Source organism: Ictidomys tridecemlineatus, chromosome 2, assembly GCF_052094955.1.
Source record: "Ictidomys tridecemlineatus isolate mIctTri1 chromosome 2, mIctTri1.hap1, whole genome shotgun sequence".
In the NCBI taxonomy this organism is placed as follows: Eukaryota; Metazoa; Chordata; class Mammalia; order Rodentia; family Sciuridae; genus Ictidomys; species Ictidomys tridecemlineatus.
Genome location: NC_135478.1, coordinates 174,019,877 through 174,044,735, shown reverse-complemented (window position 1 = coordinate 174,044,735; position 24,859 = coordinate 174,019,877). Strand labels below are relative to the sequence as shown.

The 24,859-nt window shown below is 37.0% G+C and overlaps 3 protein-coding genes across 8 annotated transcripts in view; 2 read left to right on the top strand and 1 right to left on the bottom strand.

Annotated features, from left to right (window-relative positions):
• Napepld (N-acyl phosphatidylethanolamine phospholipase D) overlaps window positions 1-4,019 on the top strand; it is a 37,589-nt gene extending 33,570 nt beyond the window's left edge. For all 3 annotated transcript variants that reach the window (XM_005319471.5, XM_021722443.3, XM_021722442.3), the window contains exon 5: window positions 119-4,019. In XM_005319471.5, the coding sequence (XP_005319528.2) occupies window positions 119-265 (147 nt within the window). In that variant the 3' untranslated portion in view covers window positions 266-4,019. The remainder of the gene's footprint in view (window positions 1-118) is intronic.
• Window positions 4,018-23,252, bottom strand: Armc10 (armadillo repeat containing 10). Of its 4 annotated transcripts, XM_078040187.1 has the most exons (7): window positions 23,164-23,252; window positions 22,536-22,742; window positions 17,924-18,072; window positions 13,982-14,116; window positions 11,141-11,317; window positions 6,895-6,966; window positions 4,018-5,828 (listed from the first exon to the last, which is right to left on the bottom strand). In XM_078040187.1, the coding sequence occupies exons 2-7, from the start codon at window positions 22,672-22,674 to the stop codon at window positions 5,577-5,579; spliced, it is 924 nt and encodes a 307-aa protein (XP_077896313.1). In that variant the 5' UTR covers window positions 22,675-22,742; window positions 23,164-23,252; the 3' UTR covers window positions 4,018-5,576. The 4 variants fall into 4 exon arrangements, with proteins under 4 accessions (XP_077896313.1, XP_005319529.2, XP_021578119.2 ...); XM_005319472.5 differs by lacking the exon at window positions 23,164-23,252 and having other exon boundaries at window positions 22,536-22,898; XM_021722444.3 differs by lacking the exon at window positions 23,164-23,252 and having other exon boundaries at window positions 17,924-18,069; window positions 22,536-22,898.
• Window positions 22,767-24,859, top strand: part of Fbxl13 (F-box and leucine rich repeat protein 13) — a 208,680-nt gene continuing 206,587 nt past the window's right edge. The window contains exon 1 of the mRNA XM_005319523.4: window positions 22,767-23,239. Within this exon, the coding sequence (XP_005319580.1) occupies window positions 23,165-23,239 (75 nt within the window). The 5' untranslated portion in view covers window positions 22,767-23,164. The remainder of the gene's footprint in view (window positions 23,240-24,859) is intronic.

Below are 24,859 nucleotides of genomic sequence, written 5' to 3'. Positions count from 1 at the left end.
ATTAAAAAGGGAATTGTTTTATGAAGGATTTGTTGGTTACTTCAGTTTGAAGTTTAATTTGAAATATCACCCAACCATGTGTTATTAATTTCTTTTTCTTCATTCTGCCCTTTGCCAGCATTACTTAGAGCCTCCAGTGAAACTGAGTGAAGCTCTAGAAAGATATGGACTTAAGACTGAAGATTTTTTTGTCTTGAAGCATGGAGAATCAAGATACTTATATAACGAGGATGAAAACTTTGAATATGAGCACAGGAGCTTTTGATGAAAAAAGCATCATTTGATGTAAATTTGAAGTCAAATGACAAGACTAAGCAAGTCATGAATATTATGATATTTACACTTCTGCAAGTGTGTTTTATGTTTTGTGTAATAACTTGCTATGATGACTAGCTTATATAAAAGAAACGTTCAGGAGTGAGTCATTTAAATAATGAGTTGACAATGTGGATTTAAAAATCTTATATTAATGGTATAAGCAATGCAATAGAAATTATTTACTAAAGCATTATACTTTAGCGGTGGTAGAATTTTCTGAGATAATGAAAAACTTGATCCATTTGTTTTTTAATTTTTTCAGGACCTCTACAAGGTGAATCAAGGTTTTACAGTTATCTAGATTTTTTTAGACGCCTGTATACATACCCTCATATCTTTTTCTCCCCCCCCCCCCCTTACCAGGGATTGAACTTGGGGGCACTCAACCACTGATTCACATCCTCAACCCTATTTTGTATTTTTATTTAGAGACAGGGTCTCACTGAGTTACTTAGCGCCTTGCTGTTGCTGAGGCTGGCTTTGAACTCAAGATCCTCCTGCCTCAGCCTCCTGAGCTGCTGGGAATACAGACACTCATATCTTTCTAATATTCACATGGTAATAATTGATAAAATCGATTCCCACATGCTTAAAAACATAGCAGTTCTTGTTCTATCAAGACTAGCTTATATGTCAAATGTTAAAGTGATTTATTAAGCATACAAATACAGGATTTGGGACAAGTTATCATTTTAAAAGATTTCTAAAATTGATTGTGGCAAGATATATATGATCTTAAATTTCTTGTGAAGCTATAACCACCATGAACTTAAATTTTTAAAAGAGGTATATTTTACTGCACCTCTACAATCTCCAAATTAAAAGCTCTTACTAGGGCAGAGGAAGGGATATGAGAAATGATTTATGAAAATTTCTATTTTTAATATAAAAGTCAGACCTTCTACTAAGCACAAATATAGCTACAGTGAAATATTTTACAGATGAGATAAATGCAGATCTTAAATGTGAATAGGCCATAACACTTTGATTTAAATTTTACTTTCTCTATATACATCCCCCCCTCTTCGTTCTAACTCTAATGTATCAGTAAGATTTATTTTATAAGTACTTTGTTTTACATGATTCAGATGTCATATATTTTTATATTAAATGACTTGTAAGCGTAACTGTACCTTTTATTAAGGCAGTGTGGCATACCAGTGGTAAACAGAGATTTCTGGTTGTTGGCTGACCTGAGTTTTAGTCTTAAATAAGGCACTGTATTCACTTGATTGTTCTGAACCTTCTTAAAGGAGTGAGGTACTAGTTGAGGCCTGTTCTGTGTTCCTTATCTGTAGATAGTGAAATAAACTTTATCCATATAAAAGAATAGGTATTCTACACCAAATATAAAAACTCACAGTGCTCTATAATTTGCACATATGTATGCATGCCAAAAATTGCCACTAAATCTGAATGTTAATCCTCTCATTTCATCATTGAATTTTCTGTGTAACCTGAAACAAATCACCTATGCTCACTGTGCCTCAGTTTCCTCACATGTGACAAGAGGATAATTTTCTCCTACCTCCAACACAAGTAGGATAAATATTTTTTTTATTATTATTTTTGGTACCAGGGATTGAACCCAGGGGCGCTTAACCACTGAGCTACATCCCCAGCCTAAATATTTTTAAAAGCACTTTTAAAATCTAAGGGAGAAAATGATTTCCTAAAATATCACTGCCTAATACAGATAGGTACATTCGAAAGCTGAAAATAGGCTAATGTTTTTTGATAATATATTGTTTCTGTTGCATATTTATGCTTACATATTAGGACACCAAACAATCTACTCATTTTGTAGATTTGGAGAGTAATAGCAAATATAAGCGATCTCTATCAAAATCAATCAAGGGGAAATGTGTACACAATGTATATGTATGTATAAAGTATGTGAATGTATGATTTGGGGGCACAAAGCACAAAAATTCCCCATAAGAAAAAGAAACTTAAGAAAAAAAAACATTAACTTTTTCACTCTAAGCAGATGTGAATCCAGATGTTAGGGTTATGGTGGGTTAGCTTGAGGCATATTGCCCTAACACTAGTCAGCATTCTTGTGGTCATCTTCCTCAAACTGAAATTCATCTCTTACCTCTCTGCTATGAGCAATCCAAACATATCTTAGATATTTCTTCTCCATGAATGAATGGCCTTAATATTATTTTTGTATTCACATGTACTGTTTAACTCAGAGTCTCTAAGCACTTTAAATTGTATTCTAGTGCCATTTAATTGAGCCAGCCATATTTTTCTAGGCTTCCCTGCTTTGATTTTTATTGCCATTCATCTTTTTTCCCCACATTTTTTTTAATTGGTGCATTACCATTTGTGTTCTTTTTACATGGACATTTTTATTCATTAAGTACATCAAATGTCATTGTTCCTTGTCACAACTACCCCATTGAGTGGTTTCCAGTTTTTCACTTATCTACATTTTGAAGGGTTTATGTGCAAATGAAAACAAATTTTGAAAAATTAGACAAATCCAATTCTCTATCCTCAGTCTAGTCTGATATACATTATAATACTTTCTGATACACATTATAGTACTTTAAAATCTATCTTATAAGTTTCATGTTCTTTGATTAGCAAGCATCCTGAGGATGCTTACTTTGATATACTTTACTGCCTAAGGGTAGGTCCACTGGTGAGACATACCTCCTAATAAAAGTGATGGTGTGTTGGGTGTGGTAGTCCATGCCTGTCATCCCAGCTACTTGGGAGGCTGAGGTAGGACTATGGGTTCCAGACCAACCTGGGCTACTTACTGAGACCATGTCTCAAAAATAAAAAAGATGGGGATGTAGCTTAGTGGTAGAGCATTCCTGGGTTTAATCCTGAGTAACCACTCCCACAACACATAAAAGGTAAAGATGTGATGACCTACATAGAAAAGATCTATTTATTATGAATTCTTCTGAAACAGTTAAAAATTACTCTTCTTCTTTAGCATGTTGATATTTCATAATTAATGCTGTGATCTCTAGGAAGTATCATTACTTATTCAGACTAGTAAGAGAGGAAAAGAAGACAGGGAGATTTAGAATCTGATGTGTCTAAAGCACATTAAATACAAATCCTATCCTGGTTTTTAATATGTGCACATTTTGAACACATAGCTTAATTTAATAGGGAAACAGATTTTAGAAAAACTGTTACAAAGACATGTGCCTTTTGGGGAAATAATACCTGTGTTGTGTCACCAATATGAAAGTATTATTCTTAGCTATCATATTATATTATATTACTACTCTAGCCCATTGGGAATTCCCATTTTTCATCTTATATTGCATCCTTTTTCTACTGAAAATATTTCTTCAAAGGTTGATTTTTATATCAGGATAAACCTGATAACACATATTTTTCTGTTTAAGGATTTGTGACTTCCTGTAGCAACAGGTTTATATCCGTATATTTGCAAATGAAACTTAAAGCACTCTCAAAGCTTTTGTCTTAAGTACACAAGTGTAAAGCTTCTGCTTGCCTATTGATTTACTTAATGCTAAGCACGATGAGGACTATGAACTTGAGTATTACAGAAGCTGGCTGCATTCAGATATATCAAATTGTTAATAAATACCTTATGGGATAAAAATACTATTTAAATAGATAATAACTAATAAATCTTTATATTGTAATTCCAGACAAGTAAAACATGGATAAAATTAATAAAGTACTGTCAAGGGAAGAAAATATGTACAGACTTGTGACTTTTTATTAAAAAAAAAAACTATACAATTTCTGATCAAAGTAAAAAAAATTCAAACAGTAGAAATAGGTATACATAGGTAAGTCACATTCCCATATCCCAGCCTCGCTCCAGGAGTTTATAAGCATAAATATTTTGCATGTTAAAACCACTCATGGGATCATAAGGTACGTACAGTCTTTTACATGTACTTTAAAAGCATCCATATTTCATGGATGTCTTTCTACATCAGCACATTCAGGTTCACTTAATTTTTTTCTTTTTTAAAAGACTGGCTAATTGATTTAATCAGTTGCCTACTAGATGGACATTTTGATTGATCCCAGTATTTTACATGTAATATCTTTACAACTAGCTTACTGAAGGGGAGTGGGTGAATACTAAAAAACATTTTCCCCTAAAAGTTTACATTTTTCATTATCTAGAAATGATGAGAATAGATTTTTTTTTTGGGTGCAGGGATCAGACCTGGGGGCACTTGACCACTGAGCCACATCCCCAGCCCTTTTTAATAGTTTTATTTAGAGACAGGGTCTCGCTGAGTTGCTTAGGGCCTTACTAAATTGCTGAGGCTGGCTTTGAATTTGTGATCTTCTTGCCTCGTCCTCACAAGCCACTGGGATTACAGGCATGTGTCACTGTGCCTGGCTGATGAGAACAGATTCTGATATAAAATTATAAGACCTTTGATTCTGATAATTATAAGACCTTTGAAAGCAGTATGGCTGGGTTGGCAGGTGGACTTGAGAGCTCAGGATCTCATTACCATTAAAAAAAACAGGGCCATTCTATGGTAGTTCAGAAACAATGAATTAATCACAAACCAATGCTGTCTCAGAAGAGTAACTGCAAATCAGTTCAGAGTAGAGGGGGCCAGGTGTGATGGTGCATACTTGTAATCCCAGTAGCTTGGGAAGCTGTGGCAGGAGGGTCATAAATTCCAGGCTAGCCAGCAACTTAGACTCTATCTCAAAAAAGAAAAAGAAAAAGAAAAGCAGGGGGTGGGGTGCTGGGGATGTGACTAAGTGGTTAAGCACTCTGGGTTCAATTCCCAATACCCTGCCCCCCACAAAAAAGGTAGAAGATTACTGCTTATGTAGAGGAAATAACTAAAATATCTCAGCATATAGTGAAATAACTGGTCTTAGTTCAAGCTCTTATATTCACTTGGTATCAATAAATGGTCCAAAATAAGCCTGCAAACCACAGCAAGTTATACAGGCTGAGTATTCCTTATCTGAAATACTTGAGAACAGTATTTCAAATTTTGGAGTTTTTCATACTTTGGAATATTTGCATAATTGACTTACTGGTTAAACATTCTTAATCCCCAAACCCCAAATCCAAAATGCTCCAGAATCTCAAATTTTGAGCATTGTGTCAGATTAGAGATGTTCCACCTGTACTGTGTTAAAGATGAAAAGTGATATTTGCTGCTCGAATTCAATAGCTGAAAGAATCCCTCTATAAGGAAAATGGAAAATAATTTTCGGAGTATTAACTTCCAGACTGCATTACTCTTTGGAAAAATATGATCAACCAATCAGAATTTTGGTATTATTGTTAGAGCCTTTTCTTTCACATCCACATCATGATGATAAACTAGAGCTCTCATCTTCTGGGCACATTCTTCTCCATATAACAGGAAAAACAATGAACCTTTAGAGAAAGGCTGAGTAGCTAACTGACCTTCCATTCTGAGGCAGTTATTTATATTTTGAAATAGTGTGAGTACTCGAAGAAGAATCTCCTGAGCTACATGGCCGTCATAAAGGGAAAGGAATGATGAATCCACCTGGAAGAGGAAGCAGTATCACTGTCATATTTTAACACTGCATTGAATATTTTACATTTTTAAAATGCTGTCACAGAAAATTAACCCTGACTGCATAACTTACACATGTAAAATCTTAGGCACCCTTATGTTATATACTAATGAGAAGAGGTTTTGTGGGCTGGGGATGTAGCTCAAGCGGTAGTGTGCTCGCCTGGCATGCGCAGGGGCGCTGGATTCGATCCTCAGCACCACATAAAAATAAAGATGTTGTGTCTACTGAAAACTGAAAAATAAATATTAAAAAAAATTCTCTTTCTCTCTCCTCTCTTTAAAAAAAAAAAACAAAGAGAAGAGGTTTTGTGTTTTAGCTAAAGAATGATTTCCTTGGAATCCCAGAATGTAGTAATTTGAAGAAACATCCATATTCTTTTTAGGATCCATCATACAGTTTTCATGAGAACTCATTAACTCATCAAATATTTACTGTTCACACCAACTAATTAGAATTTTGGCATAATTTTAGAGAACAGGGATGAGCAAATGAACCAGATGGTTCCTTTTCTGCAGGAAATGAACTCTATTCTATCTTAGCACCACTTCTGCTTCCTTCAGAACATTCAACAGCTTTTAAATTATCTTGTTCATTTGTTACATATTTTTTGTCTCCACTACACCATAAGCTCTAGGATAACACACGTATTCACTGGTATGTCATGGATTTCAGCCCCACATTTATCACATACATTCTGGGGATTCAGTATTGCTAAGGCACATGTGCACAGAAAGAAACCAAGTATAAAAGATGTGATGTCATAAGTGTACCCTACCCAAAACTGGGATGACAGAAAAATTATAATTTATTATTCCTACGAAGAACCTTTAAAAATTATTTTTAAAAGTAAATAAATATGCTTGTTACAGAAAATTAGGAAATTCATGTATACAAAGAATAATAATATAGCAATAACTTAATATTGTTCTTCAGAGATAAGCTCTGTGAACATTCTATGATAAATCTTTCCAGATTTATTTGTCCAAATCTCTTTATAAGTGTATTTACAAAATAAGTATGTAATCTATTTACTTGGGCACTGAGTAGTCCTTCTGTCATGGCTGGGTTCTCAGACAAATTTAAAAGCAGCTTCAACACTTGAACCTGAAATAAGAATATTAGTTTATTTCAGACCAATAAACAGGGATTTTCTGTCCCTACCATGTTATCTTCTTACCATGTTCCCCTTAAATTCTTGCCTGTGCTTCGAGGCCTGGCTCAAATTCTCTTTACTCCATGAAGTCTCTCTGAACTCTTAGAACACTTGGCATCACTGTCAGCAATTAGCAGGGAGCAGTGTTATTTTAACCTTTACTTTTCTAACTACACTATTGAGACAGGAAGAATATTGTGAATGTCTTTATAATCCCCACTCACACACACATAACACTCTTAAAATGTGGCTTCACATATGTTAAATGATTTTTATAAGAAATAAATGTGAAATATGTATAGTGAAATGGGATCTTTGGAACAAATCTCTCAAAGCTTAGTTCATTTCTACTGAAAGAATGAAAAATTTTCAATAGTTTGGTTACCAAGATTAAATAAATAATATGGCCTTTTTAAAAAAATTAGGTTTTGACTTTGGTATTATTATGAAAAATATTTTGCAATATAGGACAGTGATATAACTAGCAAACAAATGTTAATTAATAGCTGACTAGCTAAAATACCAGCATTCTTACCACTTAATTCTGAAAAATCAAGAATAAAAATATTTAAATTCAATTTCCCTTTTAAATACATGTAAAACTAAACTATACTTTTTAATATCTATTTTTTTAGTTCTAGTTAGACACAATACCTTTATTTATTTTTATGTGGTGCTGAGGATTAAACCCAGGGCCTCACATGTGCTAGGTGAGCACTCTACTGCTGAGCCACAACCCCAGCCCTTATACTTTTTATGAGAGATCTGAAATTAAAACAAGAAGCAAGAGGGTACTAAAGTCAGGAAAAAGCAAAAGAAGTTCTTTTTACTAAATCTAGGCAAGAACATGGATACTTATTTTATAAAACTTTTTGATTATCAAGGCAATAGATGTTTGTTGATTTTTTTTTTTTTGTGCTGGAGTTCAAACCCAGGGCTGCCACACATGCAAGGCAGTGATCCATAACTGAGCAATACCTTCAGTCCTAGAATAGTTTTAAGTACAAAAAGGTACAAAGAAAGAAGTTCCTTCATATTTCTAAGACCAGAAATGATCTTAGATCAGTGATTACTGAAGTTTTAGTGTTTTCTTTCTGTGTTTTATGCCCATATCCTATACTGAATGCTTACAATTCCTTTGAACATGTACATACTAATTATTTGTTAAGGAGAAGAAGGATATAAGGCTTTGCTTAATTTTTCTTTTATCAGCAAATTTTGTTTTTATAAAATTAATGCATGGGGACAAGGTAAAAACAAAAGCTGCTGTCTTAGTAGGTCACTACTAAATGGCTACACAGAGATCATGTTCTCCAAACAGATACTATTATTAAATCATGGCCTTATAAGATGGTTAAGTAAAGGAGATTTCTGACTCATTAATGCACTTCAGGGGGCAGGGGTCACTGTGAGATTTAATCTGTCTAACTGACTTGTCTATACCAAGAATAAATGTTAGGGGGAAAATACTTGGCTCTAATGTCAGTGAAATATGAATTATGAAAACAGGAACAAGAGGTGTTAAACAGATGGTCCTGCACCTATGACATAAGCCTGGATAAAGTCAATCAAATCCAAAAAGGCTCATGAGTAGTAAATGATGGCAGGTATACCAGGGAATATTAAGAGCAATAGGTAATTATTATTCTGTACTAAAAGGTGATGTTGCTATCCTATGTAGAAGAGAGTTAAACAGGAAGAAAATAACATAAAGTTAGAGGAAAACTATAGGTTAAGGAAATATATATACTGTATTTTGGTTTGAAAAGGCAAAGTCCTGTTTTTCCCTCTTGTCATCTGCGCCATCTTGTGGTGACTATAGGAGATTTATTTTAAGCTGCTAGCTTTTCCCCCCTCATTGCAGATATAGCAAGCACAGAATTTATTTTAATTAACCTTCCACTATTTGTATTTTGTTATAAATGAATGGTGTGCCCAAAAGTCATTAAAGTACAGTGAGATCAAGGCTTAAGCAAAGAAAGATTTTGAAAAAGCCACTTTGGTGGTTATTTACTAAGAAAATATCTAAAATAGATACATATGACTCCAAAATTTGATTTTTATGGGGAAACAATTTAAGATTAGTGGAAAGGTTCCCAGGTGACATAATAAAAAAAAAGAAAGAAATTCTCTGTCCCAGAAATTATAGGCAATATAATGGAAAAATAAAACATACTGTTGTGATGTGATTCTTTTTGAAAGTTATAAATTGCATTAAAACACAAACTATGTCTCAGACAGATACATACAGACCCAAGGCCAGACCTGCCTGGCTCTGCACTCAACCAGAGTTTCTCCTGGGGTTCTGGGTAAAGCAGCTAGAGACAGACTGCGAAGAGGTTTTTCTTGTAGTAACCACATCATGGGATAAGAAGGGAGAGTGTTTTCATGAGTCCTCACAGGTTGGAAGTCATCTTGCTTCACTGGACAGAGTGTTGATAGGAGCATGCATGTTGGAAATTGCCTGGGGATGTAGCAATATTGCTGAAAGAGGATAAACTCTTAGGTCTATATTTTTATTTTTTTGTGGGGCTGAGGTGCAAGTTCTGTATCATTAAGCTATATCCCTAGCCTTTACATTTAATTTTGAATGCCTATAGGTAAATCTTGGACCAGATCTAAATAAGTTTGGCTGTGGGAAATGTGGAAAAGCCCACACAAACACCTCAAAAACAGACCACAGTGAGGTTGTCCGATAATCACATCCTGATAACCTCAGAAATTACTGCAGCAACAGCAGGACATTAGGAGTATGGCTTCATATTTGGTCCTTCTAAAACTGTGCATTTCTCTCTCAACTATCCCAGAGAACACAGATCAATATAGTAAAACCCCAATGAGCCATCAACCTAACTTATGAGAATATTTGATTAGTCTACATTGTTTTATGCAGTCTTGTCTTGAAAAATGACAATGATGAGAATCATACTAACAGGGGATTTACTCAAGAAACTTCAGAGAGCAGCTCAGAGAGCCTACTTAATTCAGCCCCACCTCTGTTGCCTCCTACATCTGCAGAACTGGACAAAGTGAAGCATTGCATTAATTTTCCTACCTAATTCACTTCATTTACTACTGTTTAAAGTGGTGTTAGAAAGATTTTCTACAAACGGATGAAAAATGTTGTTAACCCTGAGGTAACAGGGTTACCTTCAAGTAATAACCACTTCACTTTTTTTTTTTTTTTACCTACCATTATTACTCAGATTCTTGTTAATCACAATTTTTCTATTTGTGGTTGGGGGGAGATAGCTACTTCACTTTAGTAAAAGGTAATTTCACTGATTCGCAGGAAATCTAATGAATATTGATCTACAGATACGTGAAACAGTGAATCATTTTCACAAGTTAATTTTGCAATTCAATATTAGGGAATAAAAATAATGTACTTTCTAGACCCAGTCAAAGCTTTTTAATAAATCTTGACTAAACTTTCTCTTTTCTGAGGGACATCAACTTAACATAGATGGCCTGGAAATTCAATGTCAATCTTTTTTTTTTGGTACTGGGGACTAACCCATGGGTGCATTACCATGAGCTATATCCTCAGTTCTTTTTTAAAAAACTTTTATACATATGTGGTTTGTGTGTGTGTGTGCGTGCACATACACACACACACACACACACACATAAACACACACATTTTCTTATTTGAAACAGTGTCTTGGCTAAATTGCAGAATCTAGACTTGAACTTGTAATCCTTCTGCTTCAGCCTCCTGAGTCTCTGCAGGTGCCACTGCACCTGGCTTTCAATGTCACTCTTTTTTTTTTTTTTTTTTTAGGTACCAGGGATTGAACTCAGAGGCACTTGACACTGAGCCACATCCCCAACGCTGTTTTGTATTTTGTTTAGAGACAGGGTCTCACTGACTTGCTTAACACTTCGATTTTGCTGAGGCTGGCTTTGAATTCATGATCCTCCTGCCTCAGCCTAAGCTGGTGGGATTATAGGCATGAGCCACTGTGCCTGGCTTTGATGTCAATCTTAACAAGCTTAATGCACAAATAATAATAATAATAATAATAATAATAAATAATAAAATAATAAAAAATAATAATAACAAACAACTAACGCAATAGCTCTTTGACCTTCAAGTAATAACTACTTCACTTTTTTTTTTACCTTCGTGTTTCCATTTCCAGTAAGTAACACCTGGAACAGGTCTGTAATGTAACTTTTCAGCATATGCTGGTGGTCATTGGTAACAGTCATGTTTGTTAACACTCTCAGTCCAGCAAGCTGCACAGCAGAGTTCAGGGGACCAGAGAAGACATCCTCACAGATTTGTTTGATGTATACCTGAAGGCAGAAGTGGGGAAAAGTGAGCATCTTCAAATCTCCCAAACTTTTCTCACAGTGGAGTAAGGCAACTGTTCAGGATGAAACTGGTTCCTCAAAAAAGATAAAATCTCTACCCAGCCCTCAAACAAAGATGACTTTTTTTTTTTTGGTGGGGTGGGGGGACGTGGATACCGGCAATTGAACTCAGGGGCACTCAATCACTCCGTCCTATTTTGTATTTTAGTTAGAGGCAGGGTCTCACTAAGTTTCTTAGTACTTCACTTTTGCTGATGCTGGCTTTGAACTTGCTATCCTCCTGCCTCAGCCTCCCTAGATGCTGGGATTATAGGCACCTGGCCAAAGATGACATTTCTACCCAGCTCTCAAACTTTGATGACATTTTAAAGCTGCTTTTGTTAATTCCTGGCATTGCGCTGAGCATTTTAAAAATACACCTCATATAATCCTGAAGTCAACTTTAATGAGGTGGGGGTTATAATGGTTAACTTACATCCAGAGACTTTAAAGTCTTTAAGGAGCTTAGGACCCTGTATAATGTCAACTAGCAGGTGGGGGACAATGTCCAAGTCCAGAGATCATGCTCTGAACACCAGTGGCCTTTCTTGAAGGGAGCCTCCCAATTCAATCCACTTTTTAAAACTGGTCTGGGTACAATAGGTTCAGGGAGGAAGATATGCATAGCCATTTTGTATCATGGTAAATAACTTAGCAGAAGGGTATTAAGAATTTCACCATTTCAGAAGTAAAGAATGGGGGAACAACATGAAGTAGAACTTTTCTTTAGAGTTATTTCTACCAAAAGTAAGCAGAGCAGGGCATGGTGGCACATGCCTGTAATGCCAGAAGCTTGGGAGACTGAGATAGGAGGATCATGAGTTCAAAGTCAGCCTCAGCAATGGTGAGGTGCTAAATAACTCAGTGAGACCCTGTCTTTAAATAAAATACAAACTAGGGCTAGGGATGTGGCTCAGTGGTTGAGTTCCCTTGGGTTCAATCCCTGGTACCAAAAAAAAAAAAAAAAAAAAAAAGCAGAGCAAAATTATATTTAGCCAAAGGTTTTTCTTATACACATCTATCTATCTGTCTATCTTTCTACCTATCTATCTATATGTAAGCGTGCATGCACACGTGAGCACATGCTCGCGCGCGCGTGCACACACACTTATTTATCCCTTCATATTGTTGTTAACCACCACTGGCCAAAAGTAATGAATGTAATGCTGGTAATACTCCTATTTCACACATGGGAGAACAAAACCAGTATGATGAAAAGTTTTCTGAAATTCTGTTTTCAGAAAAACAGTGTATGGCCATGATCTTTCTAGCTTGGAAAAATTATGTTTCACAGAAAACTGATATTCACATTACTAAATCGAAACTCCACCAAAATTTAAAACTAGTAAGAAAAATTTTCTAATTTGAAGTGCTAAGAAATGACCAACATTCCAATTAGCCATTTTAAAGAAAATAAACAAATAAATAAATAAATATATCCATGTTGCCAAAGACAGTAATGACAATAAAGAGATTGAATTTTTAATCTAAACATTTAAGCTCTAAATTATATCTACAAGTCAACTGGCTTTCACTGCTTACAATTTTATTACATACTCTATCCTTTAAAAGTGGCATTTTTTTAGGGGCTGGGATTGTGGCTCAGTGGTAAAGCACTTACCTTGCATGTGTGAGGCACTGGGTTCGATCCCCAGAACGACATAAAAAACTAAATAAACAAAATGAAGGTACTGTGTCCATATACAATAAAAATATTTTTTAAAAAGTGACCTTTTTTTAGTTGTTTATAAGTCACCTATTTTTATAAGATGCCAATGTCTTTCAAAGCACTTACTAAAATGTGTTGAATATTTCCATCCTCATTGTATATGAATCTTTTTACTATTTCAATTCTAGTAACAAGCTTACCCAATGGGGCAGCTCAGTAATTTTTGGATCTGTGCCCACTTCAACTAATTCTTTTCTTTTAGAATTCTCTCCTTGTTTAAAAAAAAAAAAAAATTCTTTCCTTCTTCATCTCCACCTATAGACACCTTAGACATTTCTAAGAGCCAGGTCAGATTCCACCTCTTGCAGATATTTTTGGATGGCAATCTCTCCTTTCCATGTACTCAACAATGTTTTACCTATCCTTCCTTAAAGCAATCCATCATCTTCTGTCTTGAATCATAAATATTTATGGATTTGCCTTACCCCACCTTGACTTTCTTAGAGCAAGCATTCTATTCATGCCTATACTCTGTACTACAAAGCAGTTGTTCAATAAATGTTGAATTCAATTCATATAATTTTTTATTTAGTCCTTCTGAAGTTTTCTAATTCTGGCCTGGTTCTTTTTATTTATTTATTTTTATGCCTTACACATGCCAGGCAAGTACGTTTCCACTGAACTACAACCCCACCCCCTCTGGCTTGGTTCTTTTAGCACCTTTGCATTAAATTGAACTCCAATTATAAAAGTTTCTTGTACTTCTTTTAAACTAGTTCAGGTTCCTCCCTCCTCTGCTTTATTCTCTATTCCTTTGAATTTAATTCTTGCCATGAAGTAATACAGGACAGTCTAATGAAGCTTCATTATTTACTGTTTTATTATTTTCCCTTTTATATGTAGAAAACCTTATATATTTTTTATTTCAGACAGCTTACCTTTATTTTGATTTGATTTTCAACATTCACACTCAGGTTATTTAGTGCATTTAAAGCTTTCTCTTTAATACTGTGGTTTGGATTATTGATTTTGTCTCCAACAATTGGAATACCACCTAATTCACGAATAACAGCCTAGAAGGGGGGGAAACAAACAGGACCATAACTTCAATATACATCCCCTTCACTGAACTGTGTGCAGATCTACAAATACAAAAGTAAGTTAATCACTTAAAAAAAAGTTAGTCACTTTTAAGAAATACTTTCCCGTATACAAATCTTTCTGGAGCTGGGGATGTGGCTTAAGTGGTAGCATGCGTGCCTAGCATGCGTGAAGCACTGGGTTCAATTCTTGGCACCACATAAAAATAAAATAAAGATATTGTGTCCACCTAAAACTGAAAAAAAAATCTTTCTAAGAAAACCTAATATTTAAAAAAAATTTTAATCTCTTACATAAAAACAAAAATTGTACATATTAATGGAATACTTTGTAATGTATTGATACATTTATATATTGTGTAATTGTTGAACCCACCTTGCAAAGAACAGATCACCCACTCCAATTTTAAACCAAATTAAAGCAAGCTTATGTTGTGTACACAAGAGAGCTTATCAGTGACTGCCTCACCCAAATACAGGGCCAAAGGACAGTCTCTGGTCTAAAAGAAAAGTTACAAAGGTGAGTATCTTGGAAGCTTACAGCTGACCGGGTTCTGTTAAGCGTAATACAAGGGCAGACAGCAGGTTAATGATCTACATAGCTTAACATCTCAAAGTGGGAAGTAAACTTAACATCTCAAAGTTTGGGCTGGAGATATGGCTCAGTTGGTAGAGTGTTTGCCTTGCATGCACAAGGTCCCGGGTTCAATCCCCAGCACCACCAAGAAGGGGAAAAAAAAAAAAAAAAAAAAAATATATATATATATATATATATATATAGCAGCAGTAGCCACTGAAGGCTGCTGGATAGCAGAGTAAACCCTGCCTACCTTTCCAGGCTCATGCCCAGCCTCCTTTAAATGAGCTAAAGCATGCTATGGTTGTTCCTTACCAATATCAAAGTTAATGAGGAGCAGCTGAGATTTCAGGGAAGGTTTTTATCTGGTCAGGGAGAGCCAGGCATGGGTAAGTTTAAAGCACAGGCAGGAGTTCCAAGCAAGTTTAAAACATCAAAATGTGGTCAGGCCAAATAGAAATCTTGTTATTTTACAGTAAACAGAACTGAACTTTTCATGACCTTGTGTCAAGATGGCTCCCAATCTTAAGATGGAATTAGGCTGGGTTCATCATAACCAGGTTAAATGTACTATTTCTTTAAATATTTATCACTTCTTTATGGTGAAAATATTTGAAATCCTTTCTTCTACCTTTTTGCAATACATAGAATACAACTATTGTCTATTTTTTTTTTTTCCTTTTTGGGTACCAAGGATTGAACTTTGGGACATTCAACCACTGAACCACATCCCCAGCCCTTTTAATATTTTATTTTGAGACAGGGTCTTGCTGAGTTGCTTAGGGCCTTCTAAGTTGCTGAGGCTGGCTTTGAACTCATGATCCTCCTACCTCAGCCTCCCAAGCCTCTGGGATTACAGGAGCATGCCATTGTGCCCAGCAACTACTGTCTATTGATGACGCCATTGTCTACACATAATTCTGTGGGTAAAGAAAAGCAATTGAAAATAAAATTATCAAAATATGTGATTATTTGTACTATAGTTATACAATGAAGATTTGCAGTTACTATAATGATTTTGAAGCAGTTAACAAATAAAATTATTTTACTTTGAAATGAGTTATGTGACTTCTTTATTACAGGCAAACTTGGAAAAGTGTTAAGATTTAGAATACAGTGTCTGTAATGTATATTTTTTGGAACATGAGTCCTTCAAGTTGTTAACAGATGTCTCATTAAAAAGGGGGGGTTCAATAATTATGTGAGTTTGGGGAACTCTGGGTATAACAAGGGAAAACGTTTCTTTATTGTGAGGCAGTAACATGTTCATGTGCAATGGGAATCTCTTAAGAAGGGAGTAATGACTAGTGTAGTTCTGTGAACTATACACAAAAGGGTCATTTTTCAGTGGTGGAAGTCAAAGCAATACATTAATATCTTGCAGAATTGAAGTTTCACACAGTTTGGAAAGTGGTGCCCAGATTTTCTGAGGAAAAACCATTCGATTTTTTGCATAATTAATTGCCACCCTGAGTTACCATGTGTCATTGGTCCCAAGATTGAAAGAAGTTATCAGTTGCTTTAATTCTCATAAGAAAAATAAGCTGAAAAGTACTCTTCTCATGCCAGACATGTCATTCTGTCAGAAAAAAAAAAAAAGAAAAAAAGGACTGCCATCATCTACTTTTTACAAATTGCCCAATACTCTATGTTAAAGATGAGCTTAGCATTGTAGAAAAAGAAACTTCCCTCTGCAGTTCCAGGTTTTTTGAAGGACTTGCCCTTTTCTGTGTAGTTATGCAATGTAACCACAGGGACATGTTCTGAGAAATGGCTTATTAGGTTATTTCATCACTGTGCAAACATCATAGAATGTGCTTAACACAAACTAATAGGGCTACGTCACTAAACAGCATATTCTTATAGGGCTACCATGCTACATGAAGTCTGTCATAAAAGATCCTTAAGCACCATGACTACTGCTAAAGCACATCTAGGCACTATAATTGATGGTGAGGAGCAATGATTGCCATTGCTCAAGGGAATACTTGTTCACCAGTGGCTACTGACCCACTCTGACTACAACTTGTTTCAGAAGGATAGGAAACTATGGCATCAAAATATTCCAATACATGCAAGTTAACAATTTAGTCACCATCTACTCTTTTATTGCCTAGTGCTTCTTTTCCCACTGGGTCAGACTGGTACCTCCTCTATTCCACACAGTCCCCTGGTGAGACTGTTGGCCAACTGTGTTTACTGTCTAATTGTGTTGCTAGTGTGGCACACACATCCTACATGTAAGCCAGGCCTCACTAATCATGGTCCATGGTCCTTTGCCTCAGAGACTGATCCAAAGGGTACCTAATCCTGGGAGAACAATGTTACATTCTGGATCATGAGCCATAAGGATGAAGGCCTAAGAGGCTAACGGCTTTCTTTCCATTCATTGAAGCAAATCTTTCTGGGCCAAAGACCAATACATAAAAAGCTGGCATAAGCAAAGCTAAAAGGTGAAGTACAACCTTGAACTAGATTCAATTGTGCCTGATGCCAATGCTATTCTTAGAAGTCCAACATTTTCCCTTTTGGGCTTAAAATAACTGGGATTCTATCACTTGCAACTGAAATAGTAGAATAACGTATAAATATTTTGTATATCTCCTTAAAAATCAGTAAATCCTGTCATTCTGGAGAAAACTGGACTGAAAGTATAAATTCAGAATATCCTTGCATTTATGATGTTAACAAATGGCATGATATTTAAAAAATTATAAAAATGTTTTGACTTGTTCTCTATGGGGAAGCAGGGAGGAGGAACAGGAAGTATTCAAATAAAGCTCTTTAGTCTTGGTGTTAAGTCTCTACTTGTAAAAGCTACTTACATTGATTTAGGAGTTAACAGAGTGATCCAGGGACCATCTGCATCAGAACCATACTGCAAAGATCTATTACACAATTTAAAGCATGTACTTAAATGTTAGATGCTTTTATTGTTTTATTGAAGCACTGCTAACACTGATAAATGTTGGATAAACTTACTATAATGTGCAATGCCAGTAATCAGCTTCATAGGGATCTAGCAACATATCAATAATCATATTACTGCTAGGCTGTGTTTTCAGAAGTAAACAAACATTATGTTGTAGGCATAAGTGAGGAGAAAATTGAGGCTCTAGGAGATTAAGTAACTTTTCTAGGGTCACAATTACTGCTAGTGTGTAAGAATAGAAGGAGCTTGTTTGCTGAATGAGGGTACTTACTTGGTTAGCTGAAAAGGCTGCATTGTTGCCCAGAGTGACCAAGGCTCTTTCCATAATTACAGGATCATCAGTTGATTCAAGCAGGTAAAGGAGTTTCTGAAGTTGTTCAGCATTTAGAACATCATCACATGAATCACTGGTTAAGTCTTCTGCATAAGAAGAAAATTTAGTTAAAATTCATCTAAAATCAACATGAACTTTTTTTTTTTTAATTTTAAAACAGTATCAACACACACTCTTGATGCTAGGCACAGTTTTAAGCACTTTACATTTTTACCTCATTTAATCCTCAAGCAACTCTAGAAAGAAGAAATTTACAATTTATAAGTGGGAAACTGAAGCTCATAGATGTGAAGTGGTCACTTGGTCTATGTCTATTAGTAAGACACTGTGTGCAAATAAGATACACCCCTAATACTGATAGTATTTTGTTTCTTCCTTTAAAAACCAGGCTCGCCTACCCAAAGTAACACTTCCCCCATGTCATTGGTTAGTTACAGAATAGGTTTTCATTAAGTAGAACTTTTTTGACTATAATTTTATAATAACTCAAGCACACTGCCTGTGTGGCATTTTTGTATGTTTTAAAGGAACATGACTGGGATGCTAGAATAATGAATAGTCCTACTTGTGGTAAGGACAGAAGTAAATTTATCATCATACAAGCTTTCTGATAAATGTAATCCTAATTTTTAAAGTTTAATAGATATTGGGTTGGGGATATAGCTCAAATGGTAGAGTGCTTGCCTTGTATGCACAGGGTCCTGGGTTTAATCCCCAGCACCAAAAAAAAAAAAAAAAAAAAAAAAAAGTCTTATAGATACTGTGACTAAAATATTTTTAATTAAATTTATATTTAATTCTTGTATACGATGTGTATATATAAAAAGCTACTGACTAAAGTATATTTATCTTATAGTCAGGTTACTTTATAAAACTTATTGCTTGTAATAGTTATTCAGTTAATTATTTTGGATTTTTCCAAATAAAAATTGTCATCTACAATCATAATTTTGCCTCTATTCTAATATTCATGCATTTCATTCTTATCAAGCTGGCTGCAACTCTAAGACAATGTTGAATAATAGCTACGACAGTAGTCATACTTCTCTTGTTCTTGAATTTAATAGTGATACTACTTGTGTTTCACCATTAAATATATTTGTCTTTGTTTTTTTGTATCATTTTCTTTTTGCTGGGGATTGAACCCAGAGCCTTTTGTATGCTAGGCAAGTGGTCTACTGGTGAGCTATATCCCCAACTCTACCTTTGGTTTCTGATGAACACTCTTCAACTTAAGAACATTTCCTTCTATTTATTCCTAACTTGGCTGCAGTTTAAAAATCAGGAATATTTTCACAAATCAAATTATATTTATGAGATCACCATGTGGTTTCTAATATACTAATGCAATAAATGACATATTTTCCTTGCTATGAATTCTCCTTGTATGTCCATCTGGCCTTGGTATATGTATTATTTCTTTAATTCCTGATAGATTTGCTAATACTTTAAGATTTTTACTTTTATTCATAATTGAGAGAGATTAACAGTTTTTCATGCTATCTCTGTCATGTTTTTGTATGAGACTGTTGAATGACCCCCCCCATATTTTTTCAATGCTAACAGTCTTAACAGTACAGGAATTACAAATTTCTTAAACTTCAAGACAAAAGAAAAGATCACCCTTCAAACTTTAAGTGTGATGATAACAAAATGAGTATTTCTCAAGCCTTTTAAAAAATAAAAGTGTAAAAACTCAAATTGGATCAAGGACCTAGGCATAGACTAGAGACCCTAAAAGAAAGTGTAAACCGAGCTTTCCATCATGATGGCTTAGGAAGCAACTTCTTCAACAAGACACCTAAAGTTCAATAAGTAAAATCAAGAATCAATAAATGGGGTTTTGGGTTGTAGCTTATTGTTAGAGTGCTTGCCTAGCATATGTAAGGCCCTGGGTTTGATCTTCAGTACTACATAAAAATAAATAAATAAAATAAAGGTATTATGTCCATCTACAACTAAAATTATTTTTTTTTAAAAAAGAATAAATGGGACAATATCAAACTAAAAAGCTTCTTCACAGTAAACAATCAAGAGCATGAAGAGAGACGGTATGGAATGGGAGAAAATATTTGCTGCCTGCATTTCAGATACAGCACTAACCTCCAGGATATATCCAGAACACAAAAAACTTAACACCAAAAAGCAAATTACCTTCACAGAAGAAATACAAATGATCAACCAATAAATGAAAAAATGTTCAATTAGAGAAATGCAAATTAAAACTGAAATTTTATCTCATTCCAGTCAGAATGGCAATAATCAAGAATATAAGCAACAGTATTTGTTAGAGAGGATGTGGGGGGAAAAGGTAAACTCATATCTTGCTGGTAGGAATGCAAATGGGTAAAACCACTCTGGAAAGCGGTATTAAGATTGCTAAAAACAAACAAACTAGGAATGGAACCACCATTTGACCTGGTTATACCACTCTTCAGTATATACTCAAAGGACTTAAAATCAACATACTGCAGTGATGCAGCCACATCAATGTTTTTAGCAGCACAATTCACAATAGTTAAGCTATGGAGCCAAACTAGGTGCCCCACATCAGATGAATGAATAAAGAAAATGTGGTATACATACACAACAGAATAAAAATTAATGACTTTAGACTTTTGCTGGTAAACAGATGGAACTGGTGACTATCATGCTAAGTGAAATAAGCCAATCCCCAAATACCAAAGGTCCAATGTTCTCTCTGATATGCAGATGCTAACACGCAACAAGGGGTGGGGGCAGAGGTGAAAAAAAATAAAAGTTTAATGGATTGGACAAAGGGGAATGAAAAGAATGGGGGATAGGAATAGGAAAGACAGTGGAATGAATCAGACATAACTTTTCTATGTTCATGTGTGAATACAACACCATTGAAACTCCACATTATGTACAATCACAAGAATGAGATCCTAATTAGAATAAGTTTTACTCCGTGTATTTATAATATGTCAAAAAACACTCTGCTGTCATGTATATCTAAAAAGAACAAATAAAAAAAATAGAGGTGTAGTTTCAGGAAGAAAGGACTCTGAGCAATTTATTTTTAAAGTTTTCTGACCTAAAGTAATGATTCATTCCCTTTTGTCCAAAAAACTAAACATTGTCAGAGTTCATCAGGTTGAATCAGGATAAGTGAGAAGATATTTGGGTCCAGGTAAACACCCCAATTATTTACACAGAAATACCTCTGACACAAGAGTCAAAAAATTAGGCTAAGAGTAAATACACACCTCAATCACTTTTCCTTGTGACAAGAGACACCCAACTCACTTTCTTAGAACATTTCATTGAGCAAATTTGTGATTTTAAATCCTTTGTCCCTTTGATAGAAATGTAAATTTTAAAAAAGTAAATGCCAGTTTTACAATCCAAGGACAGTTATTCTTAAAGATTTGGGAGCCATCACCTTGAAATGGAAACATTCAAGTTGAACCCCAATCCCCTCAGTTCTGTAAGGCTATCTTAGCTTAGGCACCTGCTTCCATTTTTTAACTACCTGCTTATCACAAAGGTCCCCCCCTTTCTGGATCAAGGCAACTAGTTAACACACATAACCACCCTATTTATCAATGAATCTGGGATGTAAAAACAAACAGTGCTGTCAAGTTTTCTTTCTTAAGGACAAGCTATTATTTGAGTTGTATATGGCCGGTTATAGAGGTGGGCCTTCTGTTTTGGAATTCCTTTAGTAGACTGCCTGTGATGTTTGAGGCAATATGTCTTAATGCTTACTCAATAATAAAGCTGTTTGGTTCATTACATCTGCGGAAGAGTTTCTTGGTTGGCAGATTTTAATTATTTTCCGAAAGTTTCCATGATCTGGACCAAGAGCAGGCTGTTAGAATTCTGAATGTACAGATTTAATCAACTTTTAGACAGAAACCTCATCATGGACTTGTCTGCTGGGGGAGTGTGCCTCGTGCTGACTTGTTCCAATAACCAATACACACCCCCATTCCCAAGTTGCGAGACGGTGGATCATCTTGACAGTAAGCACTTTACATATTTTACTTCATTTAATCCTCAAGCAACTCTAGAAAGAAGAGTTGTGTGCTGGGCCAAGTGAGGGCAGAACTGCCCCCTTGGTGTTGATTCTATCAGGCAGCTGCAAACTTCCCTCTAGGGCTCCAGGGCCCCAACACCCCTCCCTCGATCGGGGTCTGCCTTTGGTGACCCAAAGGCCCAGAACAAGCTTTAAAATGACAGGCAAAGCAACGCACAGGTTGCTTTGAAACCTCTCCTGATTTTCTGAGAAACCTGGTCTTCTGCTATGTCGCCGATCGCAAGTACAAAAGTCTGGGCAAATTTTCCAACTCCAGATTTTGAACAAAGAAGTGGAAGCTGGGAAGCCCAGGTGGCAGGGCGGATCGTCTCTTGGGCTTCGGGACCCCGCGCTTTTCACTAGCCACTCCTCTCTCTCTAGCTCGGCCCTTTCTTTTACTCCAAGGACAGGGAAACCACACAAATCGTGGCGTCCTCGCCTCCATCCTGGCCGGGGATGGCCCCTGTACCGGTACCCAACCATCTGCAGGGTACCCCGCGACCTCACCTGCGGACCGCGAAGGGCGAAGCCGGCGCCCACCGCTACCCCGCTGCTGGCCCCGGGTCAGTCTGTAAATGCAGTAGCAGGCGCCGGCGCCCAAGACCAGGCCTGCCGCAACCCAGCCCACGTCCCGCGCGCCGCCCATGCTGCGGCCGGGCCCGGACAGGCTGCTCAAGGGGGTCGACGTGGGGTCTCCAAAGCACTGAGGCTCAGCTGCGAGAAAGAAAATGGGTGCCTGAGCTCCGCCTCCCGGAAATGGCACTGTTAAATCGTAAACCCTCCCACTCGACCCCGCAGGTTCCCGGAGCTTCCACCAGGCGGGGCGGGGAGCTGACTCCTGGAGAAGCTGCGTCGCTGCGTCCGGGCGACACTTACGGGGGCTTATTCCCTAGTTCAGCCCGCTGGGCAGGAGGCCCGCCCCCTTAGACCCGCCCCTCTCACCGCCCCCCCCCTCACCGCCCCGCCTTTCACTGCCCCCCGCCCCTGGTGGGGACGCGGGCTGCGCGCGACTCCGCAACCAGCCCAGTGGTTGCCAGGCAACGCATGGTCGCAGCGAGTCCGTGTTCCCTGAGCAGCTCGGAGGCGCGGGGCGCTGTGGGGAGACAGAGCGTAGCGTCTCTGCCCGGCCTCTGACCATGTCCTCTCTACGCACTGCCAGCCCCAGGCTGAGGAACTACTTCAAGGAAAACTACATTCCTCAGATCTGCGAGGTACTGCAGCCACTGGACTGCGGACCCGGTCCGGCGTGGGGAGGTGGAAAGGGGAGGAGTCAGGAAAGACTTCCTCCAATAGGGGCTGGGAGGAGTGGCGGGAAGGAGCCGCGGAATTGGAGAGGGGGAAGTCAAATTTAGGTAAATTGGTCTGGACCCTGGGTACTGATCAAAGGCAGTAGGGTAGTAATGGCTGAAGATAAGGAGTAGGGTGGAGATAGTGGGTGACATCTCCCGGGGGCCCAGGGCGGAAACCCCAAACCCCAACTTTTAAGTTTTGAACAAGAGCCTGAGGGACAGGAGAAGGAATGAAAAAAAAAAAAAAAAAAGCCAGAGACCAGAGGAAAATCAGGAGAATGTGTTAAGAAGGAGGGAGTGGGCTGTGATCACCTAGGGAGTTCTGGGGTTGTCTCAGAATGAGCCTGTGGAGAAGGACGCTCACAATCAGGATTGCCTTTGAACAGGAGGGACTACCCCCCCACCGCCCCCGCATTTAAACTGATGGGTAGGAGGATAGTATGAGGGTGAATAGAAGATTTTGTACCCTTAGGGACAGAAAGCAGAGAAAGTTCTTTGGCGACTTAATTTTCATGCAAATTGCTGGTGAAATACTTGTCAAGAAGGTATATGTTTGAATGGGGATGGGGGAGGAGTGCAGGAGGAGATTTGAGCAAAGTAACAGTGGAGAATGAGGGAGAGAGATACCTAAGGAAGGAAAGAGAAGAGCCCAACTGAGGGTAGTTGACTTTCTTGTGTGGTTGGGAGGGCCATTTGTTACAGCCCTCTTCCTTGCTGAAAGGTAACTTAGGAGTACTTATTAAAATGTTAAGTACAAGTGTACCCCATTGCCTAAGTTGATTTTTTTTTTTTCTGAGGAATCCTTCACCACTTCTGCTCCTCCATTACCAGCAGGTGGAAGAGAACATTGTCTTCCACACAGACATATTAAATTCATTATCCACTTCCCCTAAAAGAGTATAAAGGTGAATTTCATTTCGCTTTCTATCTTTTTACATCTGTTTATCTGACACAATTTCCCAGCACTTACACTCTTCTAAAATTGATCTGCAGGTTTTGAAATACATAAAAACTCTTTCATCATAGATTTCCCTGTACAGTTGACTTCTTCTGAACACCTGTGTATCCTAAGTAAAACCTATTTGTCCACTTATAATATCTGCAAACTTCTTGACTAGAGTCTGATTTAAAAAAAAATATCTAGCTAGGTATGGTGGTGCCCACCCTGTAGCTCCAGCTACTTGGGACACCGAGGATTGCTTGAACCCAAAGTTGGAGGCCAACCTGGACGACATGGCAAAATAAACAAAATCCCCACAAGGCATTCTGCATGGTTCTCTGGGCTTACTGAAACTGTTGGATTGATAGTTTAAATCAGTTTTAGAACTGTTCATTTAAAAATATTGCTTTTATCCAATTCTCTTTTTCTTCTTTTGGGAATCCAGTCATAAATATGTTGTTGTTGTTATTTACTTCTACATACTTTTTTTCCCCCTTCTGTTCTATTTTTTTTCCCATGTTTAATTTTTCCTGTGTGCTCAATTTTGGATCTTTTTCATTGACTGTCTTCAAGTTTCCTAATTGTTTTATTCTGTATCCATT